At 34.0% G+C, this 16918-nt stretch overlaps 1 protein-coding gene across 4 annotated transcripts in view; it reads left to right on the forward strand.

Annotated features, from left to right (window-relative positions):
- LNPK (lunapark, ER junction formation factor) overlaps window positions 1–16918 on the forward strand; it is a 74225-nt gene that overhangs the window by 21576 nt on the left and 35731 nt on the right. For 3 of the 4 annotated variants that reach the window (XM_047084765.1, XM_047084762.1, XM_047084763.1), the window contains 3 exons: window positions 8370–8410; window positions 15448–15531; window positions 15614–15665. In XM_047084765.1, coding sequence (XP_046940721.1) covers window positions 8370–8410; window positions 15448–15531; window positions 15614–15665 — 177 coding nt within the window. Of the gene's footprint in view, window positions 1–8369; window positions 8411–11710; window positions 11866–15447; window positions 15532–15613; window positions 15666–16918 lie in introns of those variants that run through there. The other variant, XM_047084764.1, reaches the window with a different exon arrangement.

The following is a 16918-nucleotide window of genomic DNA, read 5'->3' on the forward strand; positions in this document are numbered from 1 at the left end:
ACTCTATCTTCTAGTGCATTGGTTTCTAATTGAATGGCAGGTTGTGAAATGTATATTGAAATGACAATGTGGTAAATATTGAAGAGTTGTTTACTATCAAGCATTTTGTATGATCAACGTTGTTCTGTTTTTTTCATTTGTGTTATTTTTGTCTTCTTCATTTAGAATATTTTTTATGCAAATAATTTCTTTCTTGAAATCAAGAGAAATTATTGTTAATTTTTATACAAAACTTTTGTCGCATCATTCTCTTTAAATTTTTTTTTTATTATTATTATGTTTACGTATTTTGGGAGAGAGAGAGAGACAGAGTGTGAGTGGGGGAGGGACAGAGAGAGAGGGAGACACAGAATCCAAAGCAAGGCTTCAGGCTCTGAGCTGTCAGCACAGAGCCCGACGCGGGGCTCCAACCTATGAGTGTGAGATCATGACCAGATTCGAAGTTGGACACTCAACCGACTGAGCCACCCAGGTGCCCCTGCACCATTCTCTTTAACCTCACAGCTCCTAGGCTTTTGTTTTTATGGAAACATGCAACTTATGGTAATATCTCCTTCTGTAATCTGTCTGTGTACAGATTTTAAAGATTTTCCAGTCTTAAAAATATGAGTTATAGGGGCGCCTGGGTGGCGCAGTCGGTTAAGCGTCCGACTTCAGCCAGGTCACGATCTCGCGGTCCGTGAGTTCGGGCCCCGTGCCGGGCTCTGGGCTGATGGCTCGGAGCCTGGAGCCTGTTTCCGATTCTGTGTCTCCCTCTCTCTCTGCCCCTCCCCCGTTCATGCTCTGTCTCTCTCTGTCCCAAAAATAAATAAACATTGAAAAAAAAAAATTAAAAAAAAAAATATGAGTTATAAACAAAGATAGGCAAATTTTGTTATAAATGAACTTTATATGTGACTTCTTTTTTCTTGTTTTAACTTCTAATTTTGGGAAATTTCATATGCATAATTACCTATGCAAAAGTAGGGTGAATAATAAGTTCTCAATATACCTGTCACACAACGTTAACAATCACCAATTGATGGTCAGTCTTGTGTCATTTTTACCTCCACCCACTTTTCTACCTACTGCATTATTTTGAAGTAGATCCTAGTTATATCTATCCATAATAGGCTTTAAAAATACATTATGTAATATATTATCATTCAGGAACATAATATTATATCTAAAATATTTTTAATATCATAAAATATTAAATATGTTTTGTTTCACTCAAGATCCAAAGAGATTCATACAGATATATGGCCCTCCTCACTTATGACTTCTCTTCAGCCCAGTTTAGGTTCTCTGGTCTAGTCTAGTGACCCTTCCTTGCAGATACCCTTGACTCCTTTGTCCCTCTTTCCCATCCTACTTGTCTGGCAAAAACTGCACCTTGTTTAAATACAATAATATGCTTAATCTATGACTGGCAAAAACTTCTATATGCTTAATCTATCCCTGCATCAGAAAAGCTAAATTTATTTAAATATGTATTCAGTACTGCTACACAGTCCTATTTTATAGTTCCCTAGAAAATTCACTTTTTTCTCTTTGAGAGCATTTTTTGAGATTGTATTTCTCTTCAAATCACTAATACCTGCCTCTCTGCAAAAAAACAAAAATCAAATCAAAATAAAGCCAACCAATCAACCAACCAAATAAAAATTCAAAATCTACAAACAAACAAAATCCCACATAATCCACCTGGCCACTCTCACGTGATAGTCTCACTTTATGGAGAAAATAGATGTAAACAGAGGAGAGCTGCCTCTACTACCAAATGTATCAAGTTGGCTTCATCTGTTTCTCCTTCAGTTATGTTGTCATCCTTCAGTGGTAGTCTGGAAGACTGAGTTCTATGTTTTGGGTTCTAGATACTCTGGCCATCTCGAGAACTTTGCGCTTGCCGTTATCTCTTCCCGCAGTTATCCTCTTCTGCATTATCTGTTGCTGTTGGATTGTCTCTATTGGTGTATCATCCTGCCTCCATACGGTCAGCTGGAGGGGAAAACCCTATCCTGACCCCATACTCCCTTTAATCTACCATACATTCCTCTCTCTCCTTCAAAGTCTTAATCATCTCTACCTCCACAATTATCTTGAATCTGACCACTTCTAACCTGCTTTACCACTACTACTGTCCTAATTCAGGTCATTATTATCTCCTACTTGTACTGTTGCAATGGCTTCCTCACTAGTCTCTTTTTGAGGTACAGATCAGTTCTCTTGTCTTAAAATTCTCTGATGGCTGCCAGAGTAAATCTGAATTCTTTACCCCTACTTTCTGGCTTATGCCCATTTCTCTAACTTCATCTCTCTCCACTCTTTTTTTTTTTTCACTTTTGCTTCAGCCATCTTTTTGTCTTACAGACAAGTTTTAGTTCTCTGAACATCAGTTTCCTAATTTGTAAAATGGAAGCATGTATTAACAACATCCTTAACATGAAATATTTGTTTTGGCAAGCTGTTGTGAGTATTAAGAGAAACTATATGCCACAGGATATGAAAATTGCAAAGTGTTATATACATGTGGACTGATGACACTGGTTATTCTTTTCCATTCCTTATTCTTTTTTATTTTTCTTGCCTTTTGAATTATTTTTGTCTGATTTAAGTGGGAACAGCAGATATCCTTGTCTAATTTCTGATTTTCAGTGGAAGAGCTTTTAATTTTTACCGTTATAGATGATATTTGCTGTGGTTTTAAAAAATATTGATACTTTTTATCATATTAAGGAAATTAAGGTTATGGTGTTGTTTCCAGTGATATTTTGTAATATAATAGATGCCAGGAGGACAAGAAGAAGTCTAAAACAAATATGTTCTCTGACTTCATGGAACTAACAAACTAGTGAAAAATATAAGAAAACTTATTTTAAAAGAGTGGTTGGAAACTCTTCTCTAAGGAAATTAAATATGTGAATATTTTATCTTACAAATAGGCACACCAGGACATGGTTATTATATAAAGGGGTTGGTTTAAAAATTTATTTCATGGATCCTTTTATTTAAAAAGAGTTACTGTGGGCACCTGGGTGGCTCAGTCAGTTGAGCAGCCAACTTTGGCTCAGGTCATGATCTCACAGTTCGTGAGTTTGAGCCCCACGTTGGGCTCTGTGCTGACAGCTCAGAGCCTGGAGCCTGCTTTGGATTCTGTGTCTCCCTCTCTCTGCCCCTCCCCCACTCATGCTCTGTCTCTGTCTCTCAAAAATAAATAAAGATTAAAAAAATAAATAAAAAGAATTACTGTACATTTGAATAGGTATTACATGTACATTTAAAATAGACTTCATAAAAGATTGTCTTGCAATCCTGCACATATTTTTTTTTAGCATAAAGTCACTTCTAATATTTATTTTTTTAAGCCTGAAGCTATTGATTGTGTCTTTGCCTTTTACTCTCTTTAGTTTTATTTCCTTTTTTCCTTTGTTATATACCTAGTATAGAATAAGTGTTGGCAAACCATAGCCTGTGGGTCAAGTCCTACTTACCACCTGTACAGGTCATGATCTAAGAATGGTTTTAGTTTTAAATCATTGAAAAATTCAAAAGAATAATATGTAGTGATATTGCATTTATATGAAATCCAAATTTGTTTTTATTAAAGCAAAACGCTGTCCATTCATTTCCATGTTGTCTGTAGCTGCTTTAATTCAGAGTTAAGTAGTTGTGACAGAGTGTATGTGGTACTCAGTACTTCAGACTGTTACCGGATATACAACAAATCACACTGACATAGTTATAACTTGACATTTCAAGTGCCATATGTATTGTGACAGTTTTCTTTTTATTAAATTATCAATGCATACTCATCATATAAAAACAGAGAAGATTGGACTTTGAATGTTGCATTTTTAGGGCATAGTGGACTGTGGATTATTTTGTTATCAAACTGCAAAGCATTGTGTTTATTACTCAATGACATTATAACTGTGCTAAAAGAATACAAATGTACATTGACATTACCATACTGATTACTCATTATGATATTCCCAATTCAGAGAAAAGCAATGGTCAGAAAAATTGGAACATTTAAAATGGAATATATCATCAGAGCTGAATTTCTTCATAAAAATAAAAAGTGAAAATGAAGCTTCAACCAAATAAGTTTCTGAGTGGCTTATTAGTGAAGCAGAGAAAGCCATTTACCAATGGTGAATTAATGAAATTGTGTTTGATTGCAGCAGCTGAAGAAATGTGTTCAGAGAAAGTATACTTTTTTAATTAGTAAGTAGCCTTTTGACAAGAACAATCGCTTGAAAAATTGAGAATATCGGAAGCAAGATAGTTAATTTAAAAACATGGCAAATGATTTCAAGTGATCTTCCAGTTGGCTCTGATACTGCTCATTTGTAGTTTATTTGAGGAGTCAGTACTGAGGTTGAAGTAACTGAATTAACTTCTGGGAAAAGTCGGTGTGAAACAACTTCAGGACAGAATATTTTTAAAGTTAAAAAACTACCAATTCAGTAGGACCTGAAGTGGAATCTGCCAAGATGTATTATAATATTGGTGGTAAAATATTCCCAAAGACGACATACAGATGGCCCGCAGACAAATGAAAAGGTGCTCAACATCAGGGAAACACAAATCAAAACCACAATGAGATATCACTTCACACCAGTCAGAATGACTAGTATCAAAAGGATAAGAAACAAGTTTTGGCAAGGACGTGGAGAAAAAGGAACCCTTGTGCACTGTTGGTGGGAATGAAAATTGGTACAACTACTGTGGAGAATAGTGTGGAGGTTCTTCACAAAATTAAAAACAAATACCGTATGATCTAATAATTTCGTTATTATTTATTCTTTCTTTCTTTCTCTCTCTTTCTTTCTCTTTCTTTCTTTCTTTCTTTTCCTTCCTTCCTTCCTTCCTTCCTTCCTTCCTTCCTTCCTTCCTTCCTTTATTTCATTATTATTTATTATTATTTCAATAATTTCATTATTTACCCAGAGAAAATGAAGACCCTAACTTAAAAAAGTATATGTACTCCTATGTTTATCTGTTTATTGCAAGATTATTTACAATAGCTACAGAAGCAACCTAAGTGTTCATCAATAGACAAATGGATAAGGAAAATGTGGTGTGTGTGTGTGTGTGTGTGTGTGTGTGTAGATCTACAATGGAATATTACATAGCCATAAAAAGGCCATTTGAGACAACATGGATGGACTTAGAGGGTATTATGCTAGTACTAAGTGAAACAAGTCAGACTGAGAAGGACAAAAAACATGATTCCACTCATAAATGGAATCTAAAAAATATGAATAAACAAAAAGCAGAATCAGACCTATAAATATAGAGAACAAATTGATGGTTGCCAGAGGAGAGGGGGGTGGGGGATTGAGAAAAAATGGGTGAAGAGGGGAGGGAAATATAGGCCTCTAGTTATGGAATGAGTAGGTCATGGTATTAAAAGGCACAGCATACAATCAATGATACTGTAATAGCGATATAATGGGACAGATGATAGCTATACTTGTGGTGAATAGCCTAACATATAAACTTGTCAAATCACTAAGTTGTACACCTGAAACTAATGTAACATTGTGTGTCAACTATACTAAAAAATATGTGTGAAGCAGAAAAAAGGGTTATTTGGATTAATTTACAAAACTTGTGAAACTGTAAGGTGTTTAAATTCTATGGTTATTCCTCATGTTAGGCAATAGCAGATACTTTGCAGAGCATAGTTCAACCTATCATGTGTTATTAAATTAGTAGTGTCAATGGGGAACTTTATTCTCATGAACTTAAATATTGTCAGTTTTGTGAACTTTAATCAGAAATAGAAGCTGAATATCTTAACCTGCCCAGCCCCACAGCACTTTGATGGCTCAGCAGTGGTAAAGTTTTATGGTGGTATTTTGAGCTTAGGGCCTACACTGAAATATTTCTGCATGAGGAGAACCATTTTCAACCACTGTGATGGAATGCTGACTAATTTGGAAAATTAGCTTTTGCTGCAGAGTTGATAATGGTTCTTAATGAATTAAACCTAAGATTGCAAGACAAAACAGTCCTTATATGCAAAACCTATACTGATGTAAAACAGGTATCATTGTAATGACAAAAAGTAATTAAAAAAAAAAAGGCTATGACAAGTTAAAACAAGAAGCAAGATCTCCATTTCCACAGAAATTTGCAGCAGATACGTTATCTGATCTCGAACTATAGTTCCAGCAGTGTTTTCCATACCCCACTCAAGTAGAAAGGAAATTTCCATATTTCCTTTCCATTTAACTGTGCAGTTGAGGGGCTTCTACTTATCTTCAACTGGAAGTGATTCATTTCCAATGTTATGACAAGATAAGGTAAATATCAATAGAAGAATGAAAGAATTCTACAAATCCCTTCCAAACAGTGAATATGCTCAATTAAATCATGAGCTTGTGGTTTGATTTCAATATTTAGCAGTACCTATCTGTTTGAAAAAACATTTTGAAAAATCAAGTATGTAAAATTTCATCACAAATCAACTTTAACATATTAACATTTGCAGTCAGTTTTTTTTTTTTTTTAATTTTTTTTTCAACGTTTATTTATTTTTGGGACAGAGAGATACAGAGCATGAACGGGGGAAGGGCAGAGAGAGAGGGAGACACAGCATCGGAAACAGGCTCCAGGCTCTGAGCCATCAGCCCAGAGCCCGACGCGGGGCTCGAACTCACGGACCGCGAGATCGTGACCTGGCTGAAGTCGGACGCTTAAGCGACTGCACCACCCAGGCGCCCCTGCAGTCAGTTTTGATAGGGAACACTGACTTCTTTTTTTCTTTTCAATTTTTGTTTAAATTCTAGTTACTGAACACAAGTGCAATATTGGTTTCTGGAATAGAATTCAGTGATTCATTACTCACATACAACACCCAGTGTTCATCACAAGTACCCTCCTTTTTTTTTTTTTCCCCAACAGAATTTATTGTCAAGTTGGCTAATATACAGTGTATACAGTGTGCTCTTGGTTTTGGGGTTAGATTCCCGTGATTCACCGCTTACATACAACACCCAGTGCTCATCCCAACAAGTGCCCTCCTCAGTGCCCATCACCCATTTTCCCCTCTCCTTTTTCCCCCAGCCCCCATCATCCTTCAGTTTGTTCTCTGTATTTAAGAGTCTCTTATGGTTTGCCTGTTTGTAACTATTTTTTTCCCCCCTTCCTTTCCCCCATGGTCTTCTGTTAAGTTTCTCAAGATTCACATATGAGTGAAAACATGATATCTGTCTTTCTCTGACTGACATACTTCACTTAACATAATACCTTCCAGTTCCATCCATGTTGCTGCAAATGGCAGGGTTTCATTCTTTCTCATTGCCGAGTAGTATTCCATTGTACGTATAAATCACATCTTCTTTATTCACTTATCAGTTGATGGACATTTAGGCTATTTTCATAATTTGGCTATTACAACAAGTGCCCTCATAATACCCATCACCCATCTAGCTCATCCCCCACTCTCCTCTTTCCATCAACCGCCAGTTTGTTCTCTTTGAGTCTCTTATGGTTTGTTTCCCTCTCTACCTTTTCTCCCCCACTCATATGTTCATCTGTTTTGTTTAGGGAACACTAATTTTGAACCTCAATTAAGTGAAATGTTATCTCCCCACCCAAAAGAAAATAATTCAGTTTTTTTCATTGTTAGACCTATGTTACCAAAAAATTAAACTCAATTATTATTGTATTTGAATTTTATCAATAAGGATTTGTGGATGTTTGTTTTTTCTTATGCCTTAAACGTGCTGACTCAATTTTGCCTTTTGGCCCGTAATGCCTAAAATATTTACTGTCTAGTCCTTTGTAGAAAAGGTTTGCTGACTTCTGGATTAAGGGATAAATATTTGGCTTGGTCTTAACTAACTGTAGATGACTATTCTCTTTAAAGATGTTAACAGACTTCTTTTTCCCCTTTAGTAATAATAAGTCTGCTAGCATATTAAAAACTAAAATATTTTGGAGAAATTGTAGTAAAATCTTTTTATAAGTTTGTATTTGAATTTTTACATAAATAATATACTTTGATTTGGGTATTCAGATGCTTGCTACCCCAGAACTTCGATGAAGAAATAATAATTTTATTATAAATTTAATTAAAAATCAAGAATATTTATTTAAATTCTATTTGGTAAAATGTTTAAATCTTTTTAAGTTTTGAAAGGTGTTTTATTCTATGTAAAGTTGATTTTTCTCTGATTGTAAATATATAGGCAAAAATATGAAATATGTATGTGTAAAAATTGAGATAATCTTTATCTGTACGCATCAGTGAGAAATCCTAAAATGAGAAAGTATTCTTGTGGTTGCTTAATATATATCATTTGGCATGCTATTTTAAGATATCTAAGTATCTTAATATCTGACTTAGCTTTGATTTAAATCTTGTTTTCTAGATGAAGCATTGGATGATTTAAAATCCCAGAAGAAAAAAATAGTAAGTTATTTAAAATTAATTTATATAAAACAAATACATTAAGAATTGAATAAGCAATGTTTATCGGTTATAAGTAATGACTCTCCAAGTAACAAGTATGCTTTTAGATAGCATTTTAATGCTGAAGCTAAATTATGTATAATTTTACTAGTTAATAATGATTGACAGGAAAAAGTATTTACATGGACCTTTTTGATTCTGAGAATCTATGTCAGTTGGAAGCTGAAAAGCAAGTAAATGAATCATATTGGAGGCTTAAATGAGGCAGAAGGGTAAAAAGGTAGGTATCCAGTTTGATTATTAGAGCCAAAAAAGGTCAGTTCTAGGTTTTTTTGGACAGTTCTCAGGTATTCTGGCTGAAGAAAGGGGGAAGGAAAGAATTGTTTTTTCATTTTCTATCAGCAGCTCTGATCACATGGGTATCTCTTGTGGGGCCAGTTAGATGTGTCCTTCAGACATTTGGAAAGGGGGCTAAGCATAAGAGATGAAGGACCCTAGATATTTAGACGTTGATATATCATAGTCTCTAATAAGTGAATTGAACTTGGTGTTTGACTTGAATTTATATATACTTTTTTGTATAATTATTTTTGAAGTATGAAAATGATAATTGATAGCAATAGCATGTTATGTAGAAACTTATTTAATGAAATTTAATCAAATGCAAATGATCAATGTATTTTAGAGTAACATGTAATAAGTAACAATTATGTATGAAACTAATCAAAATTATGGAGGTTAAGATTAATGTCAAAAATTATTCTGTGAAGGTGCCTGGCTGACTTGGTTGGTAGAGCATGTGACTTTTGATTTTGGGGTCATGAGTTCAAACCCCATGTTGGGCTTAGAGCTTACCTAAAAATTTTTTTGTGTGTGAACTGGTAATAAAAGACACTGGTCTTGAGGGTTTTAAGTACTTGAAAAATAAAGGACCTTTAATTCTGAAAGGATTTCTTGTTTGAGCTGCTTCAGTGTTCTTTGAGTTATTTGTCAACATTGCATTGGCATTTTTAATGGTCCTGAAACATAGAAATATTGCCATTATATCTTATTGTATTTCTTGCGTTTCACGCATTATGGAACAGCCAGAAATTCAAAATGAGGAAATACTGATGTTTCTCAGTAATATACAAGTTGTGATATGATTGATTCGGTTTGCTGATGTGATAAAAAGAAGAGCTGATAGAGTTGACCAGAGCCAAACCCCACTTGTACCAAAATGGAGAAATTCTGATGAAAGTAGAAAGTACAAGGAAGAAGACAAAAGAAAAAAGAAAAAAATAGAAAATTAAAAAAAAATTTTAAGTGATGAAGAGCTGACCCAGTGTCATTGGTATCATATGACCAGAAAGCAGAAACTTGGGGTAATCTTGGAGTAACAGCAGACTTGGAAAACTCTGTGAAAAGGCAAGCCAAGCTATTTGTTTCTTCTTTAATAGCCCTTGAAGGAATCACAACACAAATATACTTTACCTAGGTCTGACAGTTGGGAAATTCAGTTCAGGGTTCAACCTATATATATCTATATATATTTTTTAATGTCTATATGGTTCAAGAGGCGTCAATATTGCAGAATAGTTCAGTATGTCTTGTTTCTTGCAGTATGATTAAAGAAAAATAAGTTGGCTGCTCCAACTCATTAATTAGGGAACACAATTTGTATTGATTTGACTGTTGTTTGTTATAATACTGTTGTTACTGGGAACTAGTCCCTGGCCTTTATTACTCAAGCCCTTAACAGAGCTGCTTTGCTTGAGTTGCATTACATTTTGTTTAGAACAATAGGTGTTAAGGGTGAGTTGGTAAGGAGCACAGTGCTTGCTCATGATTGTGCTGGTAATGAGAGGAAAAAGAAGGATACTACTTTTTTTTCAACGTTTATTTATTTTGAGAGACAGATTGAGTGTGCGCAAGCCTGCGCATGCATGCACAGGGAGGGGGCAGAGAGAGAGGGAGAGAGAATCCCAAGCAGGCTCTGCACTATCAGCGTGGAGCCTGACATGGGGCTTGATTTCACAAACTGTGAGATCATGACCTAAATCGAAATCGAGAGGATGCTTAACCAACTGGGCTACCCAGGCGCCCCTGAAGGGATACTACTTTTGAACAAAAGCTAACTGTAATAAAAACTGATCTTCTTCATTGATGTTTAAGTTTAAACTATACATTTATAGCTTTAAAAATACTTTTCTTATTGAAATGCCTGTAGAAAAGTAACTTTTATCAGTGTAAAATTATCCAGCTCCTGTTCTTTCCTCTTTTAATAACAAAATGAATATAAACTGTATTTACTACTTGACATTTTATTAAAGGTGCTTTCCTTAGGGATGCATCTCTTTATTCTGAATAGATTTGTAATATAATTTATAAATTTGTATAAGTGTAATTTGTAACAATGAACATGAACTATCAATTGATTAAAAAGTTAAATTATTTAGGAAAATTAGTATCTTGACAGTTTTAAATCTAAGAATTTAATGTAAGTATTTACTTATTAAAATAAAGCTAGGAATTAATCTTTAATTATCTAAAAAACTCCCAAGTCTAGATACGTACATTTTGCTACTCAAAAAAAAAATATATATAGCTTTAAAATTTATTGTTTAGTAGATAATCCCTCTGCATCCAAGAGCATCCCATCAAAACAGTTCAGAATCAAGATCCATCAAACACAAGTGTTGAAATTTAAGTGGCTTCATGAAAATGGTGTACTTTTTCAAGAACAGTATTTTTATGTGGTAATTCCTTTCTGGAATTCTCAGGAAATTTATGTTTTTCTAAATCCTGTGAAAAATCAGTTGAGAAATTAGGGACATGGGAGGGCGTGTTATAATTCCCCGAGTATTAAAACTTAACAATTAACTACAAATGTTACTAGTTCAAAGGAATCCACTAACACCAGTTGAAAGAGTAAGAAATGCTGACATGCTGAGCTATAGGTTAATGTGGATATTTCTGGAAACAGGACAGGAGCATGTAGTAGAGAAGTACTATAACCTAATTAATCAGTCTTGCTTTTGTGGCCATATTATGTTTTATGGGTCCTGTCTCTTGTTAATGTTGAGTTATTCTTGCAAATAGGCAATAATAGGCTTATACACGTAATATATTGTATATATAATCCTGTGAATGACATTCCATGAAATAAATTTTAGAAGCAAGATAAGTCCTTAAATTGGCACGTTTGGCATGTGATTCCGTATAGGGCTGTTGACCTCACTAGAAGTTTCAAATGTTATATTTTTATATTACCAGATAATGTTTGCTGCCATTTTTCAGTGTTTGAATATTCACTATATATTATATAAATTGATCTGTAGATCTTTGTAAATACTAAGAAATGCAGAGAGAAAAGATGTGACTGTTGTGGAATACTCCTATATGAAATCAGAATATGATTTAAAATCTGAACTCGTAAAAACAATATTGATTTCAGCAGAATAACCAAAATCAGGGTAAGCAGACAGTATTTTCTTCATTGTAAAAAGATGAATTTAAACAATGCAACATGTACCCTAGTGCTCTGAATTGAAGATACTTTGGGGTACACTCTTAATAATTTGACCAAAGTCAATGTAAAATGAAAGGAAATTTGCTGCATCTAGAATATTTTCCATGAAGCAAAGATAAAAAATATTAGATAGAGCTATTGATTTTTTGTGTGTTTTAAAATTTTATTTCATGAATGATATTTATTATTTTATTTTTTCACCTATTTATTTATATGATTTATTGTCAAATTGGTTTCCATACAATACCCAGTGCTCATCCCAACAGGTGCCCTTCTCAATGCCCATCACCCACTTTCCTTTCTCCCCCACCCCCCATCCACCCTCAGTTTGTTCTCAGTATTTCAGAGTTTCTTATGGTTTACCTCCTTCACTTTCTGTAACTACCCCCCCCCCCCACCATGGTCTTCTGTTAAGTTTCTCAGGATCCACATATGAGTGAAAACATGGTATCTGTCTTGCTTTGCCTGACTTATTTCACTTAGCGTAATACTCTCCAGTTCCATCCACGTTGCTACAAATGGCCAGATTTCATTCTTTCATGAAGGATATTTTAAAATTTAAGTATTTGTAGGATTACCTTTTAAAATTAAAAATTTTTCTGACATTTGTGGTAATGTTTTCTTTTTAGTGTTGTCTATGATGAAATGTGTGTATCAAGTAGAAGTAATTTTTGCATGTTATTGAAATATATAATAATATCATTGATTCATAATAAATTATTTTTTTAAATAAAAGGTCTGAAACCTTTGGTATAATGTATCACAGAAAAGCAATTATATAATTTATTATTACTTAAAATATAAAAAATATTATGAATAATATAGGGTAATTTATATTTTAGGGAATTCTGAGAATCCGATTTTTCATTCTTGCATCTTGGGATTAATATGTTGGGTATTTGAAAACACTGTTTTCAGACCCATTCTGATTAATTGGGATATCACTAAAGATTATGTATTATTGTAATTGAGTACTGTTGTAGACTTTCTCCTACATTATTGTAATTACCTTCAAAAATATTTTTGAGAGAGAGAGCTAGAATGAGAGAATGGGGGAGGGGCAGAGAGAGAGAGAGAGAGAGAGAGAGAATCCCAAGCCCAACAGAGAGAGAGAGAGAGAGAGAGAGAGAGAGAGAGAATCCCAAGCCCAACATAGGGCTTGACCCCATGAACCGTGAGATCATGACCTGAGCCAAAACCAAGAGTCAGATGCTTAACTGACTGAGCCACCCAGGTGCCCCTAAAGTGCCTAATAGTAGTATGAAGAAATGAAGAAATGTAATGTATCTGCTTTACAAAAAGAGAAACTGAGGCCAGAAGACTTGCTCAAAGTCTTTCTGGGTAATTAAGAATGGATATGTGCTTTAACCCTGATTTTTTTCGGACTTCAGTTTCAAGCTTATGTTTTTTTCACTGATCAGAATGTCTGTGTTTAAAATAAGTTGAATTCACTTAAAATGTTGTATGGATACATGTGTTAATTAAGATATTATGTGAGAGAGGCTCCTGGGTGGCTTAGTCGGTTGAGCTTCCAACTTCGGCTCAGGTCATGATCTTGCGGTTTGTGGGTTCAAGCCCCGCGTTGGGCCCTGTGCTGACAGCTCAGAGCCTGGAGCCTGCTTTAGATTCTGTGTCTCCCTCTCTCTCTGTCTGCCCCCCCCCCCACTCTGACTGTCTCTCCTTCAAAAATAAATAAACATTAAAAAAAATATGTGAAAAATTTTTGTTAAAAGTGCAAAAGAGAGTGCATTTATGTCTTTTAGTGCTTTAAAAAATGATTTTATTGAAGATACTTTACATGAACATGGACATAAACATGAATACTGGCTGAATGATCAGCAGGAATTGCAATCATTTGGTGAAGTGTCATTTTGGTTTTGAGTTTTGTGTGTTGTTTCAAAGATCATGGTTGTATCTAATCTTCTTTTTAAGCCTAGAAATCATCTTAGTCTAGAACTGTGCTATCCAGATCAGTAGCCAGAGCTACATGTATCTTTTAAATGTACATTGTTTAAAATGTAATAAAACTACAATTCCATTCCTCATTTGCACAAGCAACGTTTTAAGTGCTCATTTGTCACATATGGCTTAGTGGTTACTGTATTGTGAAGATGTAAACCGTTTTCATCATCACGTAAAGTTCTATTGCCACAACATTATTAGTCTAAGACATCAAAAATTAATTTGTAGAGATCAGGGACTTAGTTCATTGATATTCCATGTGGATTCCATGTAGATTATGTTGATTTGGGGGCGTATAATATCTTTCTATCTCAATTCCTACTTTTTCCTCAACTCTCAGGTGATACTGCAAACCTTTCCTTTACATCAGAAAATTAAACTTGCTTGTTTTGAGAATTTATCATAATTTTGAAATAATTTGGAAAATTTTTAGTTTCACTGAACCAAGGTTAATAAATCATTCATGTAAGCATTTCGCTTCTTAAATGTTGAATTGAGTTTTTAATGAGGAATCCATTAACAACTGTTGGCAGCATTTTTTTTAACTTGGTAAATGTGCTCTTGTGTTGAATTCTAGAATAAATGACCTTTGAAATAAATATGACATTTACTGAAATCTAAGTGGCTATAGTGGTCACTGAAAAGGAAAAGAAAACGTCCTATTCCAGTTTTTGCAAAAGCATTTTCTACTACACATTAGCTATTTGTCATAATATGACTGTCTTGTACTAAAATTAAACTTTCTTGATATTGGGCCATAACTGCTAAAATGATACTTTACTTACTACTTATTGCTTTTTAAATTAAACCCTGTATTAAGCCATAGAGTGACTTGAATGTATTGTAAATAAAATGCTATAATAATGAACTGTTTTAATTACAGTCCCTAGTGTGAGTATAGAACTCAGTAAAGTTTTTATTTAAATTCTTACTGTGTTTTTTTCCCTCTCAAGTTGTTTGGATCTAAGTAAAAAAGGAGGAGCTTCAGCTTTTAAAGTCATTTGAGCAAATTCCATGGCTGTTCTCCCAGTTAGTGAGTTTCACTGCATTTGCAGCAAGCTAATTGCTTCTGCTAATAAATAATCTAAAATCGATGCTGACAGCAGTTAATTGGCACAGAGATTTTATTTTGTAAAGCTCTTGGCTAACGACCTTCTTTAAATTAATAGCATTAAGTGCTATGAGGAAATAAATCTGAGGAATTGCCTGTCATTTGCTTGTCATGTCTAATAACTTCCAATAATGATGGCTGATAGATTTTTGCACATTCCATTATTGAAGTTGGTGCATGTAATTATTCTCCTCATTATATGTAAACAATTAGCAGTATTTGGTATTTCCTTCCAGTAAAGCTGTTAAATACAAGTAACATATTAGAGGTTAGAAGCCATTTTAAAATCTGGATTTTAATTATTTGAATGTAGGAAGTCTTTCATGCTATTTGGATATATTATGTGCTGTTTATTTTAAGCATTGTACTTGAACATTTTTAGAATAGGACATTTAAAAATAAGTAGTGTATATGTTTTAAAGTGTGACAATTTATGGAAATTTTTGTTTGTAGCTTGAAGAAGTCATGGAAAAAGAAACTTATAAAACGGCTAAATTAATTCTTGAAAGGTTTGACCCAGACTCAAAGAAAGCAAAGGTAAGGCTGTTATATCACTGCTATTTTATTATAAATAGCGCATTGTAATAAGTCACTGTAATAACATAACTGTAATTGACAGGAGTTTGAGCCGCCATCTGCTGGAGCAGCTGTAACTGCAAGACCTGGACAAGGTAAATAACTTTGTAGAAACTGCTGCTGCTGTTGGAAAGATCCATATTTATCCAAGTGAGTTCAAAAGTGTGATAGAGGTGTGTAAAAACTTGTGTAGAATGCTTTTATGTTGATTTATACTTGGTAGTGTGGGTTATGACTTGGAGTGGATGGCAATAAGTTTACTTCATTTTTATTTTACAGGAATATGTTGATAAATAAGTAAAGATTTATCTTTTGAGATTAAATATATAATTGATTTTAAGCTTTTGAAATTTAAATAATTCCATCACTATTTTGTTAAGTTTTTTTCCCCCTTTCTTATAAGAATCTCTTAGGGGCGCCTGGGTGGCTCAGTCAGTTAGACATTGGACTCTTGATTTCGGCTCTCGTCGTGATCTCAAGGTTTGTTGAGATCGATCCCTATGTTGGGCTCTGTGCTGACAGTAGGGAGCTTGCTTGGATTCTGTTTCTCTCTCTTTCTCTGCCTGTCCCCTGTGCATGCACTCTCTCTCACTCTCTCTGTCTCAAATAAATATATATATATAAAAAAAGAATCTCTTAGAATGCCTTATGAAAATTCTTACATTTTTATGATTTATTTTTGAGAAATTTAATGAACATTTTTGTCAAGCTTGAAGTTTCTTCTAAAAACTTTTATTTAGAAAGATAATAAAATAATTTAGAAAGTTTGAATTTCTAATAATTAAGAAAAAATAGAATTACTGCTATGTAAAACATAAACTCTTTCAAAAGTTGTGTTGTCAGATTATTAGCGAAACCATCACTACTATTGTATTAAATATTACATAAAATTTAAAAAGTTACTATTTTAAGTGGCTACATAAAGTAATTCTAAGATTGGCATGTGAAAAGATATTTTTGAGTTTGTATTGGCTTTCCTCTTTGTTCTTTTTTCTAGAATATCATAGTTTGTAAGGCTTTTGTTACAATACAGAATATATCATTTTTAAAAATTTAACTTTTGGGGTGCCTAAGTGGTTCAGTTGATTAAGTGTCCGACTTCGGCTCAGGTCATGGTATCACGGTTCGTGGGTTTGAACCCCGCATCAGGCTCTGTGCTGACAGTTCAGAGGCTGGAGTCTGGAACCTGCTTTGGATTCTGTGTCTCCTCTCTGCTCCTCCCCTGCTCGTGCTCTGTCTCTCTCTCTCTCAAAAATAAATAAACATTAAAAAAACCATTTTTTAAAATTTAACTTTTATTCTTATAAATCATCAGAATTGTAGCCTGGTTTATAAAGTTCAGGATGAC

Source organism: Lynx rufus, unplaced genomic scaffold, assembly GCF_022079265.1.
Source record: "Lynx rufus isolate CCGP_SWC_20201006 ecotype Redwood Valley unplaced genomic scaffold, mLynRuf1.p SCAF_2, whole genome shotgun sequence".
NCBI classification, from domain to species: Eukaryota; Metazoa; Chordata; class Mammalia; order Carnivora; family Felidae; genus Lynx; species Lynx rufus.